This window comes from Cryptomeria japonica, chromosome 10 (assembly GCF_030272615.1).
Source record: "Cryptomeria japonica chromosome 10, Sugi_1.0, whole genome shotgun sequence".
Classification (NCBI taxonomy): Eukaryota; Viridiplantae; Streptophyta; class Pinopsida; order Cupressales; family Cupressaceae; genus Cryptomeria; species Cryptomeria japonica.
The window spans coordinates 387534358-387557953 of record NC_081414.1 but is presented as its reverse complement, the minus strand read 5'-3'; the positions used below and the strand labels follow the sequence as shown (position 1 = coordinate 387557953).

The 23596-nt window shown below is 39.1% G+C and overlaps 1 protein-coding gene across 1 annotated transcript in view; it reads left to right on the top strand.

The window, feature by feature from the left end:
- LOC131071689 (WD-40 repeat-containing protein MSI4) overlaps window positions 1-23596 on the top strand; it is a 183109-nt gene that overhangs the window by 114054 nt on the left and 45459 nt on the right. The window contains exon 14 of the mRNA XM_058007632.2: window positions 18645-18744. Within this exon, the coding sequence (XP_057863615.2) occupies window positions 18645-18744 (100 nt within the window). The remainder of the gene's footprint in view (window positions 1-18644; window positions 18745-23596) is intronic.

Genomic DNA, 23596 nt, shown 5'->3' with positions numbered 1-23596 from the left:
GAGCAGAAATCTGCTTTACAATCAGACCCTTCTCAAGGGCGAACTTGATACAATAAATGAGGAGAATCTCTCCTTAATACAACTGAGTATTAAGCTCCTAGCAATCTGATCTGCTACTCAAGGATGGCCATTGCTGAAAGATTGAACTGCTTCTTGAAGGTATGAATGAAGATGAGAATTATTGATTGTAGAATGAAATAACATCACCTTGTTTATATATCAGCCTAAGCGACCCTTCATCTAGGTCGACTCTTTTGATAAATAGCAAATAAAGATATGATTTGTAATAAGGCCGACTTGCCTTAATTATCATTTATTATTTTTACTTGGGAGAAAATATCTCCCTAAGCTACAAACACTAACACTTCCTCTTAGCTAGGGAGGTATTTTCTCGATATCCTCATCATGGAGTCTCTCAACATGGCGCCCACAATGGCTACACCCATTTGTGGAAAGATCAAAGGTTCATCACGGAGTCTGTCAATGTGACATCGTCATGGAGTCTCTCAACATGACGTTCACTATGGCTACTCCCATGTGTGAAAAGAAACGCATGTACAAGTGTCCATCACGGAGTCTGTCAACGTGATGTCGTCATGGAGTCTCTCTACATGACGTCCACCATGGCTACTCCCATGTGTGGAAAAACACAAGCACAAAGGGTTCATCACGGAGTCTCTCAATGTGATGTCGTCATGGTCTCTCTCAACATATGTCTCATCTTAGTCTCAGAGATGAACAAGGGCTCACACCTCATATTTCTCCGTCTTAGAGAAATATACACTACAAGGGCTTTCACCTCATATTTCTCTGTCTCAAAGAAATATACACTACAAGGGTTTTCACCTCATGTTTCTCCTTCTCAGAGAAACATACGCTACAAGGGCTTTCACCTCATGTTTCTCCGTCTCAGAAAACATACGCTACAAGGGCTTTCACCTCATACTTCTTCGTCACAGAGAAATATACTTTACACAAATCTTCATGATGATGTGATTCCCTCTGAAGCTCCAAGTTCTTGCATCAACCTCCTGACCTCCTCGTCCAAGGTTGCCTCTAATGGTTTGTCAGACTCCCTCTGAATGTTAATTCCTCCTCTTCGAAGAAACTGATCACAATGACAATCTGAATAGGTTCTTCCTCTTCGAGAGATGTCTCCAGTTATGTGCCACCAACTCAGTCCCATGGCAGCAAGTTGTGTCTCCATTCTTCAGCCTGCGTGACTTCCTCACAGGATGCATCAAGCTCTTCCTCCTTTGAATGCAATCTCTCATCATCCTTTTGCTCCTCGATCCGTCCTAGAAGCATTTTAGAGAGAGATTACTAATAGTTCATAGAATTAAACTATCCTGAAGAGAGATACCAATGTTATTGCATGAATTAATAACTACATAAGAAATTCATGAACATTATTCAAGGATACGAAGTACTCATCTCGTTATTGATTAATCTTCCTTGCAATCCACCAATTGTTCTTTCCTAAGCTTTGCACTTGAAGGTTCAGATCTGGTGGACACAAGACTTCCAGATACGCCCAGATTTCTTCTTGACTGTTGACTTCAGAAATCAGATATCAAGGATGGCAACATGTAAAGATACAACATACACCACTCCATCGCTCAGGATGCTCAAAGATCAGGGATAGACTTCATAAACTCCTCATTCCAGAAGTCTCAAGGTTGTGACCCAGGATGATTTCAGACATTAATCACTTGCACAAAAAATAATATTTATATATTGCAGTCCTTTAACTCACAAGGCAGACTATGCCAATATAGAACATAACCACCAACGCACAGGAAATTCAAAGGGTTGCAGAAATCGATTATAAGTTCTTTGCATAAACAAATCGGATAATAGCATACCCACACCAATAAGCACACATATGACAATCGCTCAGAATCACACCAATCCTCCAATGAATCTTTGAACCGAAGGTTTCAAGTGATATAGCTATTTCCAGAAATGACCCCGTATCATCTCCTCATAGCCCGTCGATGCTCATAGAGAAACTTCACTTCAAGAACTGCTCTGCCTGATATCATAACAACAAGCGATGCCGGTAATAGATATTCCTGCTATGTATTAAGCCCGATACTGGTTTGGGTGTTCCCGTCCAACTGAAAGCAAAACAATCTGGGATTGAAGATAATGATCCCACTCCGGCTGTGCATAAAATATCACAATTGGCACTTGACTCCAGGATATCGATGACAATATTAAGAACAACGCCTGATGAGAAGGCCACATCTCCGATTCATCTCCAGACGATATTGATCTTCAATGCCATTACAAAAATAACTCGGCGTCATGAGAAGTTTAGTCCTTCATGACTTCTTATTTGACACATACGAGGCCTTTCAATAAAGATTCAACTACGAACTAAAAAATCTCAATAAATCCTTCGCCTGGTCAGAGAGAAGCAACACAATGAACAATGAACACAGTGTTTTGCCCTGGGAAAACCCTCCTACTTGAGGGAGAAAAACCCAGCAAAATTATATCTCATATATATATATATATATATACATCAGATGAATAAGAGCAGAAATCTGCTTTACAATCAGACCCTTCTCAAGGGCGAACTTGATACAATAAATGAGGATAATCTCTCCTTAAGACAACTGAGTATAAAGCTCTTGGTAATCTGATCTGCGACTCAAGGATGGCCATCTGCTGCTGAAAGATTGAACTGCTTCTTGAAGGTGCGAATGAAGATGAGAATTATTGATTGTAGAATGAAATAACATCACCTTGTATATATATCTGCCTAAGCAACCCTTCGTCTAGGTCGACACTTTTGATAAATAGCAAATAAAGATATGATTTGTAATAAGGCCGACTTGCCTTAATTATCATTTATCATTTTAACTTTGGAGAAAATATCTCCCTAAGCTACAAACACTAACACCCTTCCCTAGGCATCCACTTGAGGGGACATAAAATAACTTAATAAAAATATAACATTAAAGTAAATAATATAATATTAACAAGAGAAATTTGCTGTATATTTAAAATACTCCTGTCGGAGTTGTAGAAAGCACTGCTGAGGCATCAAAAACCAAATTTGAACATGCCAAGATGTAATTGAGGCAGTGGGATGAAGATTGGTGCTAACTTGGAGACTTACTAAAATTAGGCCCCCAAAAAGTTTGAAAAACACCTTGAGAGTTCGAAAATGCTTTGGAAAGCGTCAGTGCAATCCATAATGCCATTTGGGCTGAAAGCCATCAATAGAAAGCAAGAAAGATTGAATTGGTGCACTCCAAGAAGTTTGGAGTTCTCCCAGCCCACTTGGAAGTTTAAAACTCAGAAACTGGCCAAAAGCTCATGGAACAATATTGCGTAAAATGGGGACATTACATGCTTAATGATGCTAGACAATTTTGTATTTATTAAAAAATTTAACAACCACAATAAGAGCAAACACACAAGATCCACACTATTAAGAACACGAGATTTACATGGAAACCTTTTCAGGGAAAAACCACGGAGAAGGACTGCTTGGATCTACTGTCCAAATTTAGCCACACAAAAATATTATTGGTCTAACAATATTTGCAGGCATCAACCCACTAGAGACACCAATCTCCACTTTCAATATTTGTAGGCACCATTCTACTGGAAACACCAATTCCCACAATTAGCTCCAACTCAGCAAGAGACACCAATCTCTTCTTTTAGGAGGCACCAACCTCTTCTGCCAAATTCACCTTCTAGATGTTGCTTCTTCAATGGATGATGAATATTTTTGTGCACTTTCACAGTTTATATTAAATCTGTTGTGCTCTATATTCAAATGATAAATTTTTTTTTTCCCACACAATACTTACAATCACGCTTCACCTTTTTATATCCCTTTGGGTGACAAAATTAATTACATAAAACACATAGGTCAGCCCTATAAAATTAAATTATTATATAAAATTTCCATGAGTTGGCTTCGAATTACACCTCTTTCAAAATAATAAAATTCCTTGAGTCTGCCAAACAATTGAAGCAAATATAACAAACAATCTCCCAAACTTTTGCATTTTGCTTCTTCAGCGGATGATGAACATACTTTTTTGCACTTTAACACTTAATAAAATTTACTCTGTATTAAATCTGTTTTGCATTAAATAATCTCTGATCTGTATTCAATTGATAAAACATTATCACATGATACTTACAAACATGCTTCACCTTTTTATACCCCTTTGGCTGCCAAAATAATTTACATAAAACACATAGGTCAGTTCTATAAAATCAAATCATAATAATAAAATTCCATTTGCTGGCCAAACAATTAAAGCAAATATAACAAACAATCTCCCAAACTTTGACATTAACAGCCTTCGTCATCAATGACAATATTTCCAAGAATCTCACTTTGACATAATTTATTTTGAACAATATCCCCTCTTCAACAAACACACTTTGACATCAATGCATTTCCAAAATATGATCTTTGTAGCTCTTTTTGCAAAAGAACCATTAAAAACTATCTTTATGGCCCTTTGTTCATTGATTGGCCTTTTTGAATGTGTTGAGTTTAGTCATGCTTAACCTACAAACATTTGCTTTGAGGATGTCAACAAAATAGCAATGCTTTGCATTGTTAGGAACTTAGTTGGAAATCTTGTCATAGTTGGTCACATAATCTCTTTCTCCTTAGTATGATCTCTTTTCAATTTGATAACCCAAGGGTTATTATAGATATATTTTGTGTTGTTTCTTGCATCTTCCACATCTAGTCTCATCCTATGTTACCCAAAGCTTTTGGGATGGGGATTATAGGGGATAGGGGGATGCGTATTGGAGACTGGGACGAGATTGAGTCATTTTTGGGGGACGACAAGGGGACAGCCATTAATAAATCAGAATTTTTTTAAAAATATAGAAAATTTCGAATATTCATATGATGGCATTGATAAGGTAATCATCGTGTACATTATAGAAGCTTATCACATAATAGTAGAGTTCAATTGAGATTTTCATTTCATTAGTGGTAGGACAAAACTATTGTGATGGATTTAGGCAATTTAGTAATGAAATCTTTTTAAGAGATAAAAAACCATGGGCAATGGAGCTGCCTTCAGCTGACCCAGCCATGGTCATGCTTGAAATTAAGTCAATCAAAGTAAACTTGAAATCATTAGGGAAGCATTTTAATTAGAGATTGGAAAGTGATTATGGAGGAGTGAAACCTTTCTCCATGGGACCTCCTTCCTACCCTATTCTTGAGAATTTTCCATTCAAAATGCCTGTTGATGTAGGAGGCCTACAACTGTGGAGGAGGAAGCAAAGGACCACAAAATATTCCTAGGAGAGATGAAGCCTTTGAGAATCATTTTGCTGCTACTACTCCCTAATCTTGATTTTGATCAGGTGCTAAATTTTTTATGAGGCATGTCATGTCTGAGGAAGCTCTTACAGATCTTTACCCCCTACTTAAAGCAAAAGTCAACCAGATTGTTAAAATATTCAATATTAGGAAGATTTTTTCCATATTTTCCTAGCTTTTTGAATTGAGCTAGCAATCAAATGGTATTGTTTTCATGACATTTTCTTGAATGTGAAATGACAGATGTCCTTACCGATTCAAAATAGTTTACAATTTAGGGATGGATGTCATGTTGACAACTTCTAAGTTATGTTTCACCAATAAAAAATATATGAAGTTATGAACATTCAACATACCTTACCTAATCTAGCAATGCTATGGAATAAACATATCGACACACTTAAATTTGGATGCTTGTGAACATTAATGAAATCCTAAATACATAATTTTTCATTACTTTTGTGTATTTTTAAAAAATCAAATTGTAATGTCCCCTTCTTGGACCTGATTTTCTCTGCGACTGTTGGTCTTTTGTTTGAAAACTCGGAGGCCAGTCGGAAGGTATAATTAGGGTTTCCTATTTTTGAGGAGGACTTCGTTCATTTTGGGTGTTTTCCTTGGCGGCTTCTTTCTGGTTGCTCAGAGAGCTTCGCAACGGTATATTCATCTCTGCTTTCGAGGCAATTCTTAGAATTTACTATTTTTAGTAAGTTCTATTTTTGGCAGTATCCAGGTGGCATCAGGCAATCTCCTTTTCTTGTTCAGTCGACTCAAAAGGGCGTAGACAGATTCGAGCTCCAGAATGCAAGGTTGAGAAGTCAAGTAATTTCAATTTTAAATAACATTATAATTATAATGTTATTTTACCCCTTGGCCTAGTCAAATGACTTAATGACAACTTAAAAGGGGGTTTCTAAGGGTGGCGCTTTCATGGAGTATATTTAATATTTTTTTGTCCTAAGCCAAAATCAAAACCAAGGCGTGACTTACCAAGGTGAAGACTTTATTATATACCTTGACTTTTGCGCTAGGAAAGATGGGGCGCCATGTTGAAGGTGAGATTAGGGTTTGAGGTGAAGTTGCATTTAGGGTTTCGTGGAGTTCAAGGAATCTATATATTGGAGTCTTGTGCATCATGGAGGGATCTTTTTGCAGAATTTTGTCTGGCTGCCGTCTGGCTCTGGGATTTGCTTCAAGGAATGAAGGCCTTCTAGCACAGGCATCGCTTCTTGTTTGAAAGACAACAACTAGTGGTGATTTAATCTCTATGTATTGCATTTGATAGTAGTTTATCTTCAGAGTATTGCATTATTAATCATTTAAGCATTATAGTGTATTCAGTTTTCTGCATCCAGGAAACCGCGACTGCATGTTTTTCATTCATAAAACAGAAAACACCAAAAATATCATTCTGGGTATTAGCCCATTGCATTTGTTTGACCTAGGCGTTGCATTTCCTAAGTTTGTAGCATTTTAGAAGCTTGCATTGAATTTTAAGAGCAAATCGCACCATTCTGCTAAATCGTACCATTTGGGAGTGCATTGAAATTCGTGCAGGTTGTATGCATGGGTTTTGGGTTGGTTTCTTTGTCTTGTCTTAAGCATCTCCATTAATAAGGGTTATTGCATCTGATTTGCTGGTCATTTGGAGGTTATATGTGAAGAATATGAGCATGTGAAGTAGTCCTATGGACTGCTGTTTATGCATTTAATGTGCAGATTTGTAACAGGAATCGGGAGATCCAGTATATTGATCTTTGAAGCTATTGGATTTAGTATTTCTACTTCAGTTCATAATGGCTCTCCATAATGTAATGTGATCCCTTAGAAATTCTACAAGATTTGAACAGAGGAATCCACACTTTGTAAAGGCTGACAGTAGTACTGGCTGTCTTGGTATCATGCTTCATTTCTAGTTGTAATTCTCAAACTCACTCAAGTTGTTGTAATAAGTTTATCCTCCACCCTATGGTAGCTACTCTCCCTTCTTGGGTCGGAAAGCACATTCCGGGTGTTGAGTGTTTTTAGTTTCTGCATTACTAATCAAACAAGCATTATAGTTTTCACTCCGTCATATGGTCGCCCCTGTCCGTTTGGAGTGGGTAGCACATACTTGGCGTAGAGTTCCCATTCCAGTTTTAGAATAGGGGATCCTCTGACCAATGCTCGCCATCCCGGCGCCATGCTGGTTAGAGTTTTTTGCATAAGCAATTGTTTTAAAGATCCTCTGACCAATGCTTGCCATCCCGGCGCCATGCTGGTTAGAGTTTTCTGCATAAGCAACTGTTTTAAAGATCCTCTGACCAATGCTCGCCATCCACGGCGCATTCTGGGTAGAGTTGTTTCAGCACATGGAATTATATTCTAACTTAAACGAACAATCATCTAAGTTATTGCAATCCAACTTGTTTTAAAATTTAAAAAAAAAAAAATTGGCTAGGGATATTCCACAAATGTATTGTTGCTGGGCCTCCTCAAGATGGTCAGAGGATGTCTAGGTGCCCCCTGTTTGCCCAGGAATGGCTAACTGTCCCCTGGCATTTCCTGTTTTTTCTCAGACATCCTTGGGACATTTCCTATTTTTACAGATTTTTGGGGACATTTCCATTGAAGCTACAACATAACAAGAACACATCTCTAGGTGACTATCAACCTCACAAAGAATTCAACAATTGTGCATATGGAAATACTTGTGAGGAATCTCTTTGATATGATCATTGAAGAATCAGGCATAAGTGTGCTCATTGAAGATACTTAGAAATGTTTAGCTAGTTAGGGCACGTAGCCTCCAACTTTTAAATTAATGGTTTTAGACCATCAAGGAATCAAGATATTAGAAGCACAGTTTGCAAACTCTACACGTTCCCCTCTGAGTTGCCAAGTACTCTCCATTTTTTTTTACCCTGCGAGTATTTACACGTTTAACTCGTGAGTTTATATAGACATAGGAATAAAAATGCCCATGTGGGTAAAACTTTGGTTAAAACAAGTTTTTCACACATTTTCTTTGCTATAAAACCATGCAAATTTTCTTTTGAGATGTCAATTATTAATTTAATACATTTTTTAACTGAATTTTGTAAAAAAAATGTTTTTCAAGAAATTTTAATTTTTAATACTTTCTAAGTTTCCGAGTATTTGCAAAGTCGAAAATTTTGGGCTTGTCGAGTACTCTCTGAGAATTTGCGAAGTATGATTAGGAGTTTTAATGGCCCAAAAGGGAGTTATTCAACTTATCATTTTGTGGTCATTTTCTTAGATAATAAATTGTATGATGCATTGTTGGATTAGGTGTGGTTGATAATAACCAAAGCTGACCTCAACTAGGTGAAATAAGGGTATGAAATGCATAATTGATCTAAGGAATGAGTTTGTAAGTGAGGAAGTAGCATCATTTGATTCATTAGATTCAGAGTTAGGAGATGGGTTGTTTGAGAAGGGAGAAGGCCCCATGGAGTGGAATGTTGAAGGAATCCTAAACTTGTAACCATTGTTTGAAGATGATAGAAGATACTTCAGTTGGTTGTTCCATTGGCGAATGGAAGACTATGGAGTATTCTAACTCAATTGTAATATGATTTAATTAATGGAGGTTAGTGAGAAAGAGCATGTAAAAGGAGATGATAGAAAAGGAAAAAGCATGAAAGATGATCCTTTTGCACCATAGATTTCTATATACCCTTCACAATTTATGGAATGCAAGTTAGGGAATGCAAATTTTGATGATACACTAGTTTATTAGTTTGAAGGGAATAATGACATGAAATATCAAGAATCCACCATAGTGAAAGTAAACTTGGGAAAAGAGGGGAGTTTGCTGGTGATATAGGTTAGAGATATGTGGAACCTTAGGCTGAAGGTTGCTACATTCAAGACATTCTTGGAATACGAAGATACCTCTGCTTGGATGTACAAAGATTTGAAGTTGAACAGGGTACCAATAGAATTATGTTGTCAAAATTTCATTGGTACTTGGTGTTAATGCATTATAGCTCCTGCAAGATAAGTAAAACCATACTTATATATGCTGTTATTCATACTATTTAAATCATGCTGACAATACTTATCGCATTGTTGATAATAATTCATACATCGATATTGAGTATTGATATCCATACTAATGATATCGATATCGTACTATGCTATCAATGACAGCATACTACGATGCCGATATCATTAGTAATGCCTTGATGTAACTACAGTTCAATAATGTGTATCGAACTTAATTATATTGCAATGTGTATCGAACTTAACTAAATGCTGTTGTTAATAAAGCACCTATTCAAATATACAATGCGCCTTTGGTTATCGGGTGCATTAAGGCACCGATCCTAATTATGATATGCAATATGATTATCGGGGTTATATGTGAACCGATCCATTATAGCATTTGTTAAGAGATAAAACAAACGTATATTGAAAAGGCACCGATCAATGGGTGCATTGATCGGTCATGCCTAAAAGGCATGACCGGTCAATACACCTATTGACCGGTTGCCTAAATGATATATATACCAACTGAATTCATTTGGAGAAGACAGAGAAAATATTTAAATGATCTCTCTCCCACAGTCTGCACATAAATAAATCAGAATTGTTAGACACAAAATAATAAATTGCAATCACATAGCATTACTAGTTTTTAACTTGTTCTTCAATAGAAATTGAATATACTTAACACTTGGAACATAACCAACACAAAGAAAACTATATATACTGAATTAGAACTATGCAGTGAAAGCCCAATAAAAGAATAATAAAATGCTTTAAGTAAGGATTATTTTTTAAAATAGAGATGAGTGATTGGGTGTCACCTATAGCCTTCTTGTTGAAGGAGTTGCAACAAATCAGGATATGCGTGGAATTCCAAACATCGAATGTGGTCACAATCAAAGATTCATTTCCTATCCCATTTATAGATTCTATCCTTGAAGTAATAGCGGGATGTGAAATTTATTCATTTTATGGATTGTTTTTCTGGTTACAACTAGATGAGTATAGTGTTGAAGATCACTTTTAAAGTGGGAAATGGAGTCTATGCTTACAATTGAATTTCATTTGGATAATGTAATGCTCTTGGTAAATTCCAAAGGATTATTCTTCGTATCTTTGACAAAATATCTTTATCGAACTTCAAAGCATTTCTTCATGATTAGTCAATTATGGTGACCAAGAGACACATTTGAAGGCCTTAGAAAAATGCATGGAGTAGTAGAGAGTAACACGATAGGCTTTAAATCCAAAGAAATGTAACATTATGGTACCATTAGGGAAGCTTCTTGGGCAGATTGTTTGTGGTGCTGGATTAAAGATGTGTTGTAAAAAATTAAACTTAATTGTGTAAATGAAAGCCGTAAAAGATGTTAAGAGAATAAAGTCATTTTTGGGCCATGTTGGATATTATTTGATGTTTCATTAAATTTTTTTTCACATTCATACCCTTTAGACGTATTAAATAGAAAAAGAGTTCCATTTATATGGTCAGCCAAATATGAGCAAACATTTGTTGAATGAAAGGTACAACTTATAATCTCCCCTATTTTATCACATCCAAATCAGGATAAAGAATTTCATGTGTATGCCGATGCTTGCAACTTGCCATTATAGCTAGATTGGCACAAGTAGGATCACAAAGATAAGATCATCCAATTGTCTTTGCAAGCAGATTACTGTCAAATGTTAAAAGGAATTATTGTCAAGAGTTGTCTTTGGGAAGCTCTTGGCAGGGTTTATTGCATAGAGAAGTTTTGACACTACTTACTTGCCACACCATATGATAATGCAATTTTTCTTCTTATATATAGCCCACTGCTTGGTAATGATTCATTTCACATGTGCCAGCTTGTTTGACAATATGGCTTCTCTTAAATTGGCAATATAACGTTATTATTCGAACCACGATAAGTAGATTCTGCATATTAAAAATTTAACCCTAAAACTGGATAGCTTGAAACATGATAATTCCAATAAAATAATAATATTTGAATATGTTAATCAACAAACACATGTTTGCCCTCTCGGGTGAATAACTTATTAAACCATAAAGCACGTAATGCAGAATAATAATGCCATAGATATTAGACAAGTATAAGAGATGTTATTCCATTCATAATTGTTGTCACAAGTTACATTCGGAAGTATATAAAGATACCGAGGGGTTGCGAGCGCCAAATGTCGCACCGCAACTGCCACCCCACGGTTGCCAACTAACCAAGACAATTACAACTTAATTAACTAGTTTTATTTTCATGTACAATATTGCCGCCAACATCATGCCCCCCAAAAGAAAAGAAGTCGTCTCCGGACGACTTAATACAAAATAGAGATGACATTAAATAGAATTGCTGATGCCAGTCGAGGCCAAAACTTATACACTTGCTGCGTCCTCGCCTGAAAACCCTTTTCTGCTACCATCCGATGCTCAAGTGTAGATTTCACCATTAGTGCTTTCTTTGACATCACAACCCTCCTGTGCCTAAACCAAACTTGTCTGCAAAACATGATTTTTAGTCTCAGCCTCCACCAACTGCTACTCAAATAATACTGTCTCCCTAGCCAATTTGTCCTTGATAGCCACCTGCGCTGCCCTCTCGGCATCCAACTCCTGGGTACGTTGAGCTAAGTCTCACGCTACTCCTGCCTCCAACCTGGTGGTCAGCTCGTCCCGAGCCCTCTGTGCATCCACCAAGGCAACCTCACATCCAGTCGAGACATACTCCAAGTTCCTCAAGCGTACCATTCCTGCCTGGAGGTGGCCACAACCTTCTGGCACAAAGGCTAGGAGACACCTCAAATCCTCCATCACACTCCCCAAAGGCTAACAACTGAACTTAATAACTCCCTGGTACCGTACGACTTCGTGTGCCTGCAATGCCTTCCCTCAGACTCTGTTTGTTCGCAACCTCCAAATCAGTCTCCCTCTACGGCTTATAGCTTCCCTGCCAATGCTTAGCTGGAGGCTTCTTTCTCACAGTACGGGACAACCCAACACTTACTGTGCCTTCTTTGATGCCTTTCGCCCAACTCAAAAAGTGTATTGTAGCTCAAAAAATAAACTGGTGGTCTGGGGCAGCGCCCCAGCGGGGTCGAGGGGCAGCGCCCTAGGTGCGCCAAGACCAATTTACAACCTTCAAAACCACACGAATGTCCATGGCGCGCATCATTTCTGTGATATTTTAAGAGGTCAAAACCCTTCTTCTCCACTCTAATATTTTCAGCGTCTTGGCTTCTCATCGAATGATTTTTCAATCTGGTCGTTGTTTTTTTTTTTAATCTTTTTCCAATGCAATGTCCCCGATGGCACCCCGGCCATACAACCTCCCCGGACGGTCAACAACAACACTGACACCTCCAATCGTACGGCCATCTTCCTGTGCGGTCAACACCCCTCCACCGTACGGCTATGTGTTTGTTTGTGCGAGGGCTGCGTGTTTGTGTGGGGCTGCGTTTTATGTCTCCGTGCCTTTATTCCTTGCGCTAGCGATGGTTTCCACCGCACGGTGGTCCACCGGTGGTGGAACCACCGTGCGTGTTTGTGTGGGGCTGCGTTTTATGTCTCCGCGCCTTTATTCCTTGCGCTAGTGATGGTTTCCTAATTTAGTTGTCTAGAGAGTCTTCGGCTCGGGTCCCCTGTCTTTGGGATCACCCTTCATCCTTCTCGGTTTTCCTCGCCCAAGAGTCTCCTGCGTTGGTCCCGTGCCTCTCAAGTCGCCTGCCCAGCCTCTCGAGTCCCCTTCCATCCTCTCGGGTCCCCCTCCGGCCTCTCGGGTGTCCTTCCGGCCTCTCGGGTCCCTTGCGTGCTTCACGTGGTAGAGTTTCAATTTGGATCCCTTGGTGGCGAGTCTATTTTCAATGGCCATCCGAAGACCTGGAACCACAAATTCTATAGGGACCACAGTCTCCTTCCTGTACATAAGAAGAAGAATAATAATAAAGATTTTGAAGGCTGCGGCCTTCCACACAGGGTTCCAATCGTTGCCGACACGAATGATCTTCGGATTCTCTACGTCACCGAGGTTTGGGGCATCTCCCTTCCAATATTCTCTGTATTCTCTGTATTCTGACAGGTACACCTCGTCTGTTGCTTGCTCTGGTTCCTCTACTTCGAGCCTGTAGCTTTGGAACATTTCGTAATCCTCCATCTGCCAGTGGAAGAGCTCGTTGAATGGCCCCGTCTCATCCTCAGAGCACTCTCCTAGTTTGAGAATCCCTTCGTCATTGGGCTCCCTGCAGCCCCGTCCTTCGTTCCTCAGGTCGCCTTCTCCTTCACCCTCCGATTCCGAAGATGATGCCAGTTCCTCACTAACCAAATGTGTCCCGAGGTCTGTGATAAACTTCCTTCCTCCATTCTCCATAGACAGAGTGTTCTTCTTCCAGTTGTGGGTGGCCTTGGCTGCCACCAACCACCCTCTCCCTAAGATTGCATCATACCCTTTTTTCTTTAGTGGGATTACCACGAAGTCCAGTATGAAGGGTTGCGTCCCGATGGTAACTTGCTGGCCCATCAGTGTCCCGATGGGTTTGATTCCATGCTGATCTGCTCCCAACAGATTGAATGTAGATGGCCACAGCGTCGGCTTCCCCAGCTTCCACCAGGTTTCTTCTGGAAGAACATTCACTCCTGATCCACCATCGACGATGGTACCGGTTAGAATGGTGCCAAGGATACCCATCTCCACAATGGCCGGGTTCCTTCTAGTGTTAACTGCCAACAACATGGGGTCTATTTCAGACCCCCCAGGAACATCTGTGCGGTGGTTGGTATTGGTGCGTGGTTGGGAGAGATTATTCAGCAACGCCGTTCATAATTGAGGCATCGTCTGGAGGAGGTCGTGTACTTTCACAGGCACCTCCAGTTTTAATTTTAAAATTTGATTTAGTATAGCATCCTCCGCCTCGGGTCGACTGGAAGTACTCGCCGTACCCTTCGCCTTCGCCCTTTCTCGTATCTCTTTCTCAATTTCTTCCCGTGCTTCCCGTACCCTTCGCTTCTCCATCTTCGGGTCTGGGCACATTGCGTGTTTGGCTTGGGCGCGGGTTACGACCAACACTTCCTCTTCTTTGGTTTCCTCGACATTGATCAAGTTGACGTCGGACTTCGTGCAGGTGGCGTCTTCGTGGTCTCCCGGTCTGCACCAATGGCACAAATATTGTGTGGCCTCTCCCTTCGGGCAGTCTTGGGTGAAGTGCTCCCACTGGCTGCACACTCTGCATTGTACCATCGGTCGACCTTTGGAGTCGTATTGGATCCGGCTCCTTGTATTGTTATTGTTGTTTCATCCTCCCCATCGGTTATCTCGGTAGCCTCCCGAGGTTGCATTGTTGTTTGCCTGGGAGCTGTCGGTACTGCCCGATGTAGTTGGTTGTTCCTGCATAAGCAATACTTGTTTGCTTCGTGTTTTCATGTTGTAGGGGCATTCCCTGGTGGGATGCCCCATCAACTGGCATATATCACAATAGGCCTTCTTTGGGCAGGAGCCTTTTGTGTGGCCGTCCGTCTGACATTCTGTGCACCAAAGCTCCCCTTCGTCGGTCTTGTTCGGACCTCCCTTCATAACCTTCAGCTCTTTCATCATCGTCAGCATGTCCTTTTGCAGGGCTTGCACCTTTTTGCTAGACTTGCCATCGCTGTTGCTTCCCTCGGAAGAGTCATCATCCTCAGACGAGCTATCCTTCTTTTTTTTCTTCTTGGATGTCTTGGTCTCGCTCTCGAGATCCATCGCTCTATTATACGCATCTTCGTATGAGGTTGGTGGAACAATTTTCATCTTCTTCCGGATGGAGTGTTTCAGCCCCTCCACGAACCATCTCTTTTTCAATCCATCCGCTGGTTGACTCTCCATATTCCCCAACAGTTCCTTGAGCTGCCAACTATAGGCTCGGACCGTCTCATTCTTGTTTTGCTTTGTGCCATAGATTTCGGCGACTATTTCATTGTCGTCTTTGAGGAGGCGGAACTCTATCCCGAACTCCTTCTTCAGGTCAGGCCATGTGCCGACTTTGGCCTTATCCATATCTGAGTACCAGTCGATGGCCACTCCCCTTAAGGTTGCTGGAAATTGTGTTACCCATTCGTCCTGGTCGGTAACACCGTTCACTGACCATATGGTTTCGCAAGTGCAGCAATGGCGGACGGGATCTTCCTTCCCCTCGCCGTTGAACTTCGGCAACTTCTGTTTACTGGCCATCCCATCGCTCGGTCTCGCTCCTCTGGTGCCTTGTGTGCTTGTACCTGGTGATCCTCCGCCTCCGCCTCCTGCACTTGACCCTCCACTCGTGGGTCCTCCGGAGAAGGTTGTTGACCCAGAACCAAACAAATTGCCTCCCGTACGGTACCCTTGTGCTCCCTCGGCACTGTCGGCCATATCGTCACCTTCGGTCCTCTCCCTCCGATTGTCCTCCGAAATGGACAAATTCTTTAGTAGGTCTCTGGTAGCATCGATCAAGTTTAGATTTCGCCTTGTTTGTTCCACCAACTCTTAGCGACTTCTTACCCTACGGTGGTAGTATTCAGGTGAACTGTAGAGTTCGCCTTCGGCACCCTCCGTGACTCCTAGGTTCCCTTCGGGCAACCCTACGACAGTGTAGAGAGTGTACTTCTCTCCGTCTATCTCTGCCTCCGCAACCTCCGTGACACTTCCTGGGTTCCCTTCGAACAACCCCTCGGCCGGTCATCCCTCGGCAAGTTGCCTTAGCCTATGCCTTCGTTCTTTTTGTTGTTTGAGATTCAATGCTCTTTGTGCCACTTCCCATTCGTTACTTCGTATCTTTTTATTTTTGTCTTTATTTAGTATATTGGGCATAAATCACTTCCGTACATAGCAAGCACACGCCATGTACACAAAAAAAAAACTTTTATTATTTTTCCTTTCGGCCACAATTTATCTCAACATTGTGCCGGGATTATTACAGGGTTCAATTTCCCCTTCGCCGATTGTTCCGTGTGTGCGTCGTCGGCCTCTGGGTTCATCTCACCGACGGGTAGGCCCATCGTGTCCGTACGCCATCCATTCCTTCCTTTCCCAAGTATGTCTAGGCAACGACGCCAAATGTTTGCCCTCTCGGGTGAATAACTTAAACCATAAAGCACGTAATGCAGAATAATAACGCCATAGATATCAGACAAGTATAAGAGATGTTATTCCATTCATAATTGTTGTCACAAGTTACATTCGTAAGTATATAAAGATACCAAGGGGGTGCGAGCGCCAACCGTTGCACCGCAACTGCCACCCCGCGGTTGCCAACTAACCAAGACAATTACAACTTAATTAACTAGTTTTATTTTCATGTAATGATTCATTTCACATGTGCCAGCTTGTTTGACAATATGGCTTCTCTTAAATTGGCAATATAACGTTATTATTCGAACCACAATAAGTAGATTCTGCATATTAAAAATTTAACCCTAAAACTGGATAGCTTGAAACATGATAATTCCAATAAAATAATAATATTTGAATATGTTAATCAACAAACACATACTTCTGAAAATATGACCATCCAATACACCTTATTGAAGTCCTAAACCTGCAACTGTCATCTCGTTATATCTGGAAAAAAGGTACACTGCACTAGCTCACTCCTACCTTTCTTTTGTAGATGAAATAGTCTAGGAGAAAAATGAACTGCTAAACCTGGAAAATCAAACTTCCAAAAATTAACAAAAGCAGAATATAAACTCAGACTTAAAAATGTTGAAATGCATTCTAATATGGAAGTGTATTTCTGCGTCCTATGTAACTGAGCATTAACTCAAAGAAGACTAATGCTTCTTCCACTCCTTGCAGCTGGCACTGCTGTTTGATCAATGTGAGAATACTAGCCGAGCAACTTAAGGTAAAAACTCTAACATAGAGGGGGATTTAAACCCTTGACTGGCCATGACAATTACATCAACTAATTACCAATAAGGCATTAAAACAAGAAGGGAAAATTTAAAATAAAAAAATAAATCTATACTTTAGAAACAAAGCTTTTATAAATAAAATAAATTTAAATTTTATATAGAAAATTTAATTCATATAAATTTAAAAAATAGAATTTAGAATATAAAGTCAAACTGAAATACAACATTAAGTTGCTGCATTGAAGGGAATGCCACGAAAGTACCAAGTCAATCATCTCATTTCTCGCTGCTATGTGTTTGCCTTATTCCAACTTTCCCATGATGGTTGAGAATTGGGAGAATTGCACAGCACAAACTATCTCCCTGAGCTATGAGTTCTATGCCCAGTGCTACTAAAACTTGATCCTGGTATTGGAGAAGGTATGAAAGAGGACCTCATTCTTTGTTCCTTTTTTTTGAGAGTTCTTTGATTGAGTTGTCACCTCTCTTACAACCTTTGGATTAACATTTGTGCATAATTTCAACACTCTGGCAAGGTGGCCTCCTAAGAGCTCTGCACTGGTGTACTTTTAAAACAATTTCCATTTACATCGTAGAGAGGAAAAAACAGTCATAAGGTAAAATATAAAAAACTAAAATATAGAAATTATGAGACTGAAAATAAGATAAATGCAAGGAGAAAATTCATAAAAAAGGTATAGAAACATATAAAAATAATAGAGTTTTAAACTTAGTGCTGTCTTATATTTTCAATTTATAAATTATAATCTATTATAAAAAAAATAAAGGATAAGAGAGGCATAAAGAAAGAGAAGGAAAGAGAAAGTGCTTCATTTATGGTTTGTAAATTCTGTAGTAAAACCTAGTCTTTTGGTAACCCACCTGTATTCATCCCTTTCTTGAGAGCAAGTAGATCCTTTGACAAGAAAATGAAAAATCAGAAAAGGTGCCAAGTGAGTGTCAAGGTGAGTAGGAGGAGACTGAAATATGTAACGGGCAAGTGAAAAAGACTTGTAAAATTCCATTTGACTTTTATAAGGCTCAAGTTTTTGTGTATTATTGTTTTCTTTTTATACCTTTTTATAATGATTTTTTCCTGCTTTCCTGGCTGTTCCCTTGAAGCTGTTGAATCTATCGTGAGGACATGTGAGTTTGAGAAGATCTACAAGTCCGAATTCTGGGTTCACTGGTTTGGCTATTCAAGACTTTAGCTTCACCCGACCTGATTTCTACTCGGACTCACAATTTTAAATTAAGAATCACCAAGCTCCATATCACTTTTGTTAACATACTAGGTGTTAGGGTTTTTATAAATAAAAATAATTGACAGATGCAAAGCTTTTTTGGAAATAACACTTATACAAAACTCTTAAAAAATCCTTAGCATTGTGTTATATAACAAATTTGGTGTGGCCGTTTCATTTGCCTAGAACTAAAGCAGTAACATCAATGAATTAACATTCTTTGCAGGGATAAGGTGGTTGACTTCCATTGGAACAGTTTCGATCCATGGACCATTGTTAGTGTATCTGATGATGGTGAAAGTACTGGTGGAGGAGGAACATTACAGGTTGCTTATTTAGAACATAGATTTGATTTTGTGAATTTTTGATATTTAGTAGTTGCATTTGTTTTCAAACCTTGCAATTTTATATTAATCAGATTTCAGATATTTTTTTATGCTGCATGGTTTAATCAACTGGAAAAATAACTTTTTAATCAGCTACATTTTATTGCTGAATGCTAAATTAAGTTGTCAATGCCATTTTCAGCATCCAATAAATGAATGTATGGTCTTAGTGAATAGCTGTTGGTTAATGACTGGTAAAGATATTGTGATAATCATTATTGACAGTTGAAGTTCTTACAGATAAACAATAAAGCTGTTAAATATCAGATAGCTTGGAATATTACACGCTTTTTATTCTGAACAGCATCTAGTTTCTAACTTTGCAATTTTGTATTAGTCAAAATCTAAGTAGCTGGTGGAGTTAAATGGTTTGCTAGATTTTTCCAATGTTTGGCCCAGCTGGGTTTCCTTGTATGTGTGTGTGTGTGTATGGCTAACCGTTGAACTCCAACCATCAACTTAGATTTTGACGTACATACATGCATGCATGCATACTTACATGCATTTATATATAAATAGTAAATACATACATCCACATATGTGCATCGATACATTGTAATGTCCCCTCTTTCGTGACCTTGAAATATAATCAAGTGATTAATTTTAAGTTATTGAAAATAATAAATCACATGACAACTTATTTTAATTAATAAGGTCATTAAAGTGACTTTAATGGTTAAGTAATTTTTTTTAATAAAGTCACTTTATTATTATTATTATTTGCTTCAAGTTCAATTAAAAGAAATGGAAAATCAAGAGGCAAAGAAGAGGGAGAGCTAAGGGTCTCTCATGTGGGCTATAAAGAATAATGAGAGGTTCGTTCAAGCTATGCTTTGTTTTGCTATTTTCTCTTGGGAAGCTTGAGAGTGTCTAGTTTTCAGTTCAGAAACCTGAGGACGGAAACCATTAGGATTTCTTGGTGGAATGGACGGATACCCAGTTCACTTTGTTTGGTGGATTCATCCCAGAATTCACAAGTGGATTTTATTGGAGAAATTGAGAAGTCTTGTTCCGAGACAAATTTCTGAGGTTTAGTTCATTTTGTATTAATAAAGCAGGAAAGTTTTTATCATGAGAAATATGTTTATTCTCTGAAGTTTTTTGATTTATTATTCAGAAATTAATTTTAAGGGGTATATTAATGATTTGGATTAAATCATACCGAAAATCATTTTTAGTGCTGACTGATATTTCTGAAGGATTAATTTATTCAAATATATTATTGGTACAACTCTTGGCCTCTAAGATTTATTTAGAGTTATATTATTTTAATGAAAAAAGGCAAATTATTTTTGGAACCGATATTATAAGAAACAAATCCATAGATTTGAAGATAATAAATCAGAGTTACCCGGGGACGCGTCCCCGACCTGAAAACCCCCGTCCCCGTCCTGGGGACGTTTCGGGGACGGCCAAGGGACGTTTCCCCCTGTCCCCAAATTGCCCTGTTTTTTGAGGGGACGTCCTCGAAACGGGGGGACACCTGCCCTAGCTCTAGGGGATGTCCGTACGTCTTGGGGACGACTGGGACGTCCCCAATCCGTCCCGGGGACGGCCAGACGTCCCCCATTCTAAGGCCCTTAAAAAATATTAAAAAAATTAAAAAAGTTGTATTTTCAATTTTTTATTTAAATTTTCTAATATAGGCCCCTTATTAATTCAAATTGTTATTAAAAATAAAAAAATTAAAAGATAACATTAATTAAATTTTAAATTTATTAATTTAATTCATAATTTTGACAATGAAACTATATGGCAGCAGTGTAGCCTTTATTGAAGAATAATTTTTTTTGGCCTCGCGGGGTGCTGCCCCTTGACCCCGCCCTGTATCGCAACAGGGAGCGTGCAAGGGGCGCTGCCCCCAAACCCCCATTGAAAAATATGGGGGGAAACTGCATCGATAGAAGTAGGGAAAATTTAACCTCTGAGTCTATTGATATGCATATTGACAATGTGAATGAATTGAAATTCCGATTTATGAATGCATAATTGCATATTGTCTATTGAGTATTAACAATGGTGTATGTTCAGAATTTACATTCTAAAATGTTTTCAACTTTCATAGTATCATACACATGCTATATCCATGTTTTATTGTTTTCATATGAATATAATGTATGTATGCATGCTTTATCCATGTTTTCATATGAACATTTAGAATTTTGAAATTTTCCTATATATTTTAAATTTTTCCTATATTTTATATAGCCGTCCCCTTTGCTGTCCCCCGCCGTCCCCAAATTTGGCAAAAAAATTTGCCATCCCGGAAACGTGTCCCACCGTCCCCTGCCGTCCCCGTCCCGGAAACTTGGGGTAACTTTGTAATAAATTGCATATAATGTGGGCGCAATGTTTGAAAGGAAATTTTTGGTTGAAATGCATAATGCTCGTGCGTTAAGAAGAAATGGTTTCCTTAATTGCTGATATGATATCTTCCTTATGAGCACAGGTTCCTGGTAGCATCACGAGTTTCCATTGGTTGTTGGTTGTTAGTTGTGTGGGTATATAAAAAAAAGTGGAAAGTATATAAACAGAATTAGAGCTGACATAATCATATATGCTGTTAACTGGGAGCTTGGAATTTAATAGCTATATTTGTATTCTTGATGTGATTATTCCTGGTGTGGCTTTTTCTCTTCTGGCAATGAGTCTTTCTATTGGGCATAGACACTTTCATGTTTTGTAGATCGAATTTAAATGTGGATCATGGCATGAGTATCAGTGGTATTGGATTTTGTAGCATGGTCATTCCTGTTGGTAGGAGGTTTCCTAATGATTGTAGAGTTCTCTCCTTGTTCGGCGTGAACTGCTTCAGATTGGCGGCAACCATTGTTCCTTCTTGGTGTGTGAATTCCCTATCAAAGTGTGAGCTTCTAGGAGAGAAGTGCAGGTCCAGATACTTTATCTGTTGCTGTTGGGTGAACATTATTGCAGGGCATGAGTGCTTATAGGGGCCTGTGAGCTTCTTTAAGCTGTTTGCCGCCCTCCTTCTGGCAGTTTGGGGGCGTAGAATGGAGTAGAGTTGGGTGCTTCACTATGCTGATCATGGCTGCATACAAACTCTTCAAGCAGAGGTGTGGAATTCATTGGTTTTGGCATGACGAATTACTTCCAGCTTCAACGCATGTATGATGTTATTGGTATTCGTGGCTATTTCTAGAATTTGTTTGGACTCCTCATAAGAGATTTGTAAGCAAGTAAAGAGTGTTGGAAAAGGTGTTGCTACTATCTGGTTGTTTCATCTCATAGTTTGGTTTGGGTTCAATTGTTGGTGTGATTCATAATCTCTTGGCATGAGGCTCTATTTCCTTGTGAGAGTTCCATTATTATGGGGGTTTGTCTGTTTGGGATGGCTGCTCAGTCTTGCCTTAGAATCACTGTTATTGCTGATGCAAACAGAGATTTTTGGATTAATATGATTATTGTCTACCCTTGCTGCTGCCAGTAATTGCAAACTGAGATATGATGAAGAACACTTAAGTTTGGGAGCGTTGCATTTATCTGAGTTCACTGACTGAGGATTTTGAATTGATTTGGGAATCACTTGAACATATCACTGCTGATGTTTATATATAAATGCTGAGCTTATGGTTGTTATACTGCTGTTCTGAATTTTGAATATGGGTGAAGTCCTTCAGCAGTTTCTTTGTGGGCAGCATCTAAGAGCTGATTGTTATTTTGCTGGGCAAACATCTTGAAAATGTTAATCAGATTGTTTGCTAATTATTGCTCTCAGTTTGGTCTACAGGTCTTATTTATTAATATTCTTAATGGTGGATTGCTGAGCCTTTATGACAGTGCTCACTTCAAATTTACAATACGTTTTTGGGACTGATTGAAGGTCAGGGTTTACATTTTCTGCTCATGGTACTTTGCTGTTGATTTAGCAGATTGTCAAGGAAAGAGCTACCGCTTGCTACTTCTTACTAGTCCAAGTGACTGCTCCTGTACTAAGATTGAAGACATACCCAAAAGTAGACTTGTAGTCATCAACAAAACCTGCCCAATCTAAGTCTGTAAAACCAATCAGCCAAGGATCCTTGCTTCTGCCATATAGAATGCCAAAGTTAGGTGTCCCTTTCACATATCTCAGTACACGCTTTGCTGCAACCCAATGTTCTACTATAGGGGCTGTCATAAAACAAGATATGTAACTCACAACATAACTAAGATCATGTCTAGTGGCTGTAAGATAGATGAGACTTCCAAATAGTTGCCTGAACAACTTGAACACTGACTGGTAGACAACAGGTGAATCCGAATTGTCTAACAGTGTCAACCCTTTCTCCATAGGTTTAGATGAAAGTTTGCAATCTTGCATCTTGAGCTTATCCAACAAACTCCTAACATACTTTGACTAAGAAATGAAAATGTTGCCACTTGTTTGCCAAATCTCTATAGCGAGACAATAATGCAAAAGTCCCAAATCTGTTATATCAAATGCTCGACACAAGTTTTGTTTGATTTGCTTAAGCGAGTGTTCTCCGCCACCAGTGATGATGATATCATCGACATAGATGACAAGAAAAATGATGTCATTACCAACACTCTTGACATACATGTTGATATATGAATGACTTCTTTGAAAGGCTTGCTCAGCCAAATTTTGATCAATCTTGATGTGCCTGTGCTGGGGGCTTGTTTAGGCCATAAAGAGCCTTCATCAGTTCGCATACCTGGTTCTCTTTGCTTGTAACCTTGAAACCTTGAGGCTACTTCATGTATACCTCTTCCTCCAAATCACCATTGAGGAAGGCACTCTTCACGTCCTTTTGATAGACTTTCCAGCCAA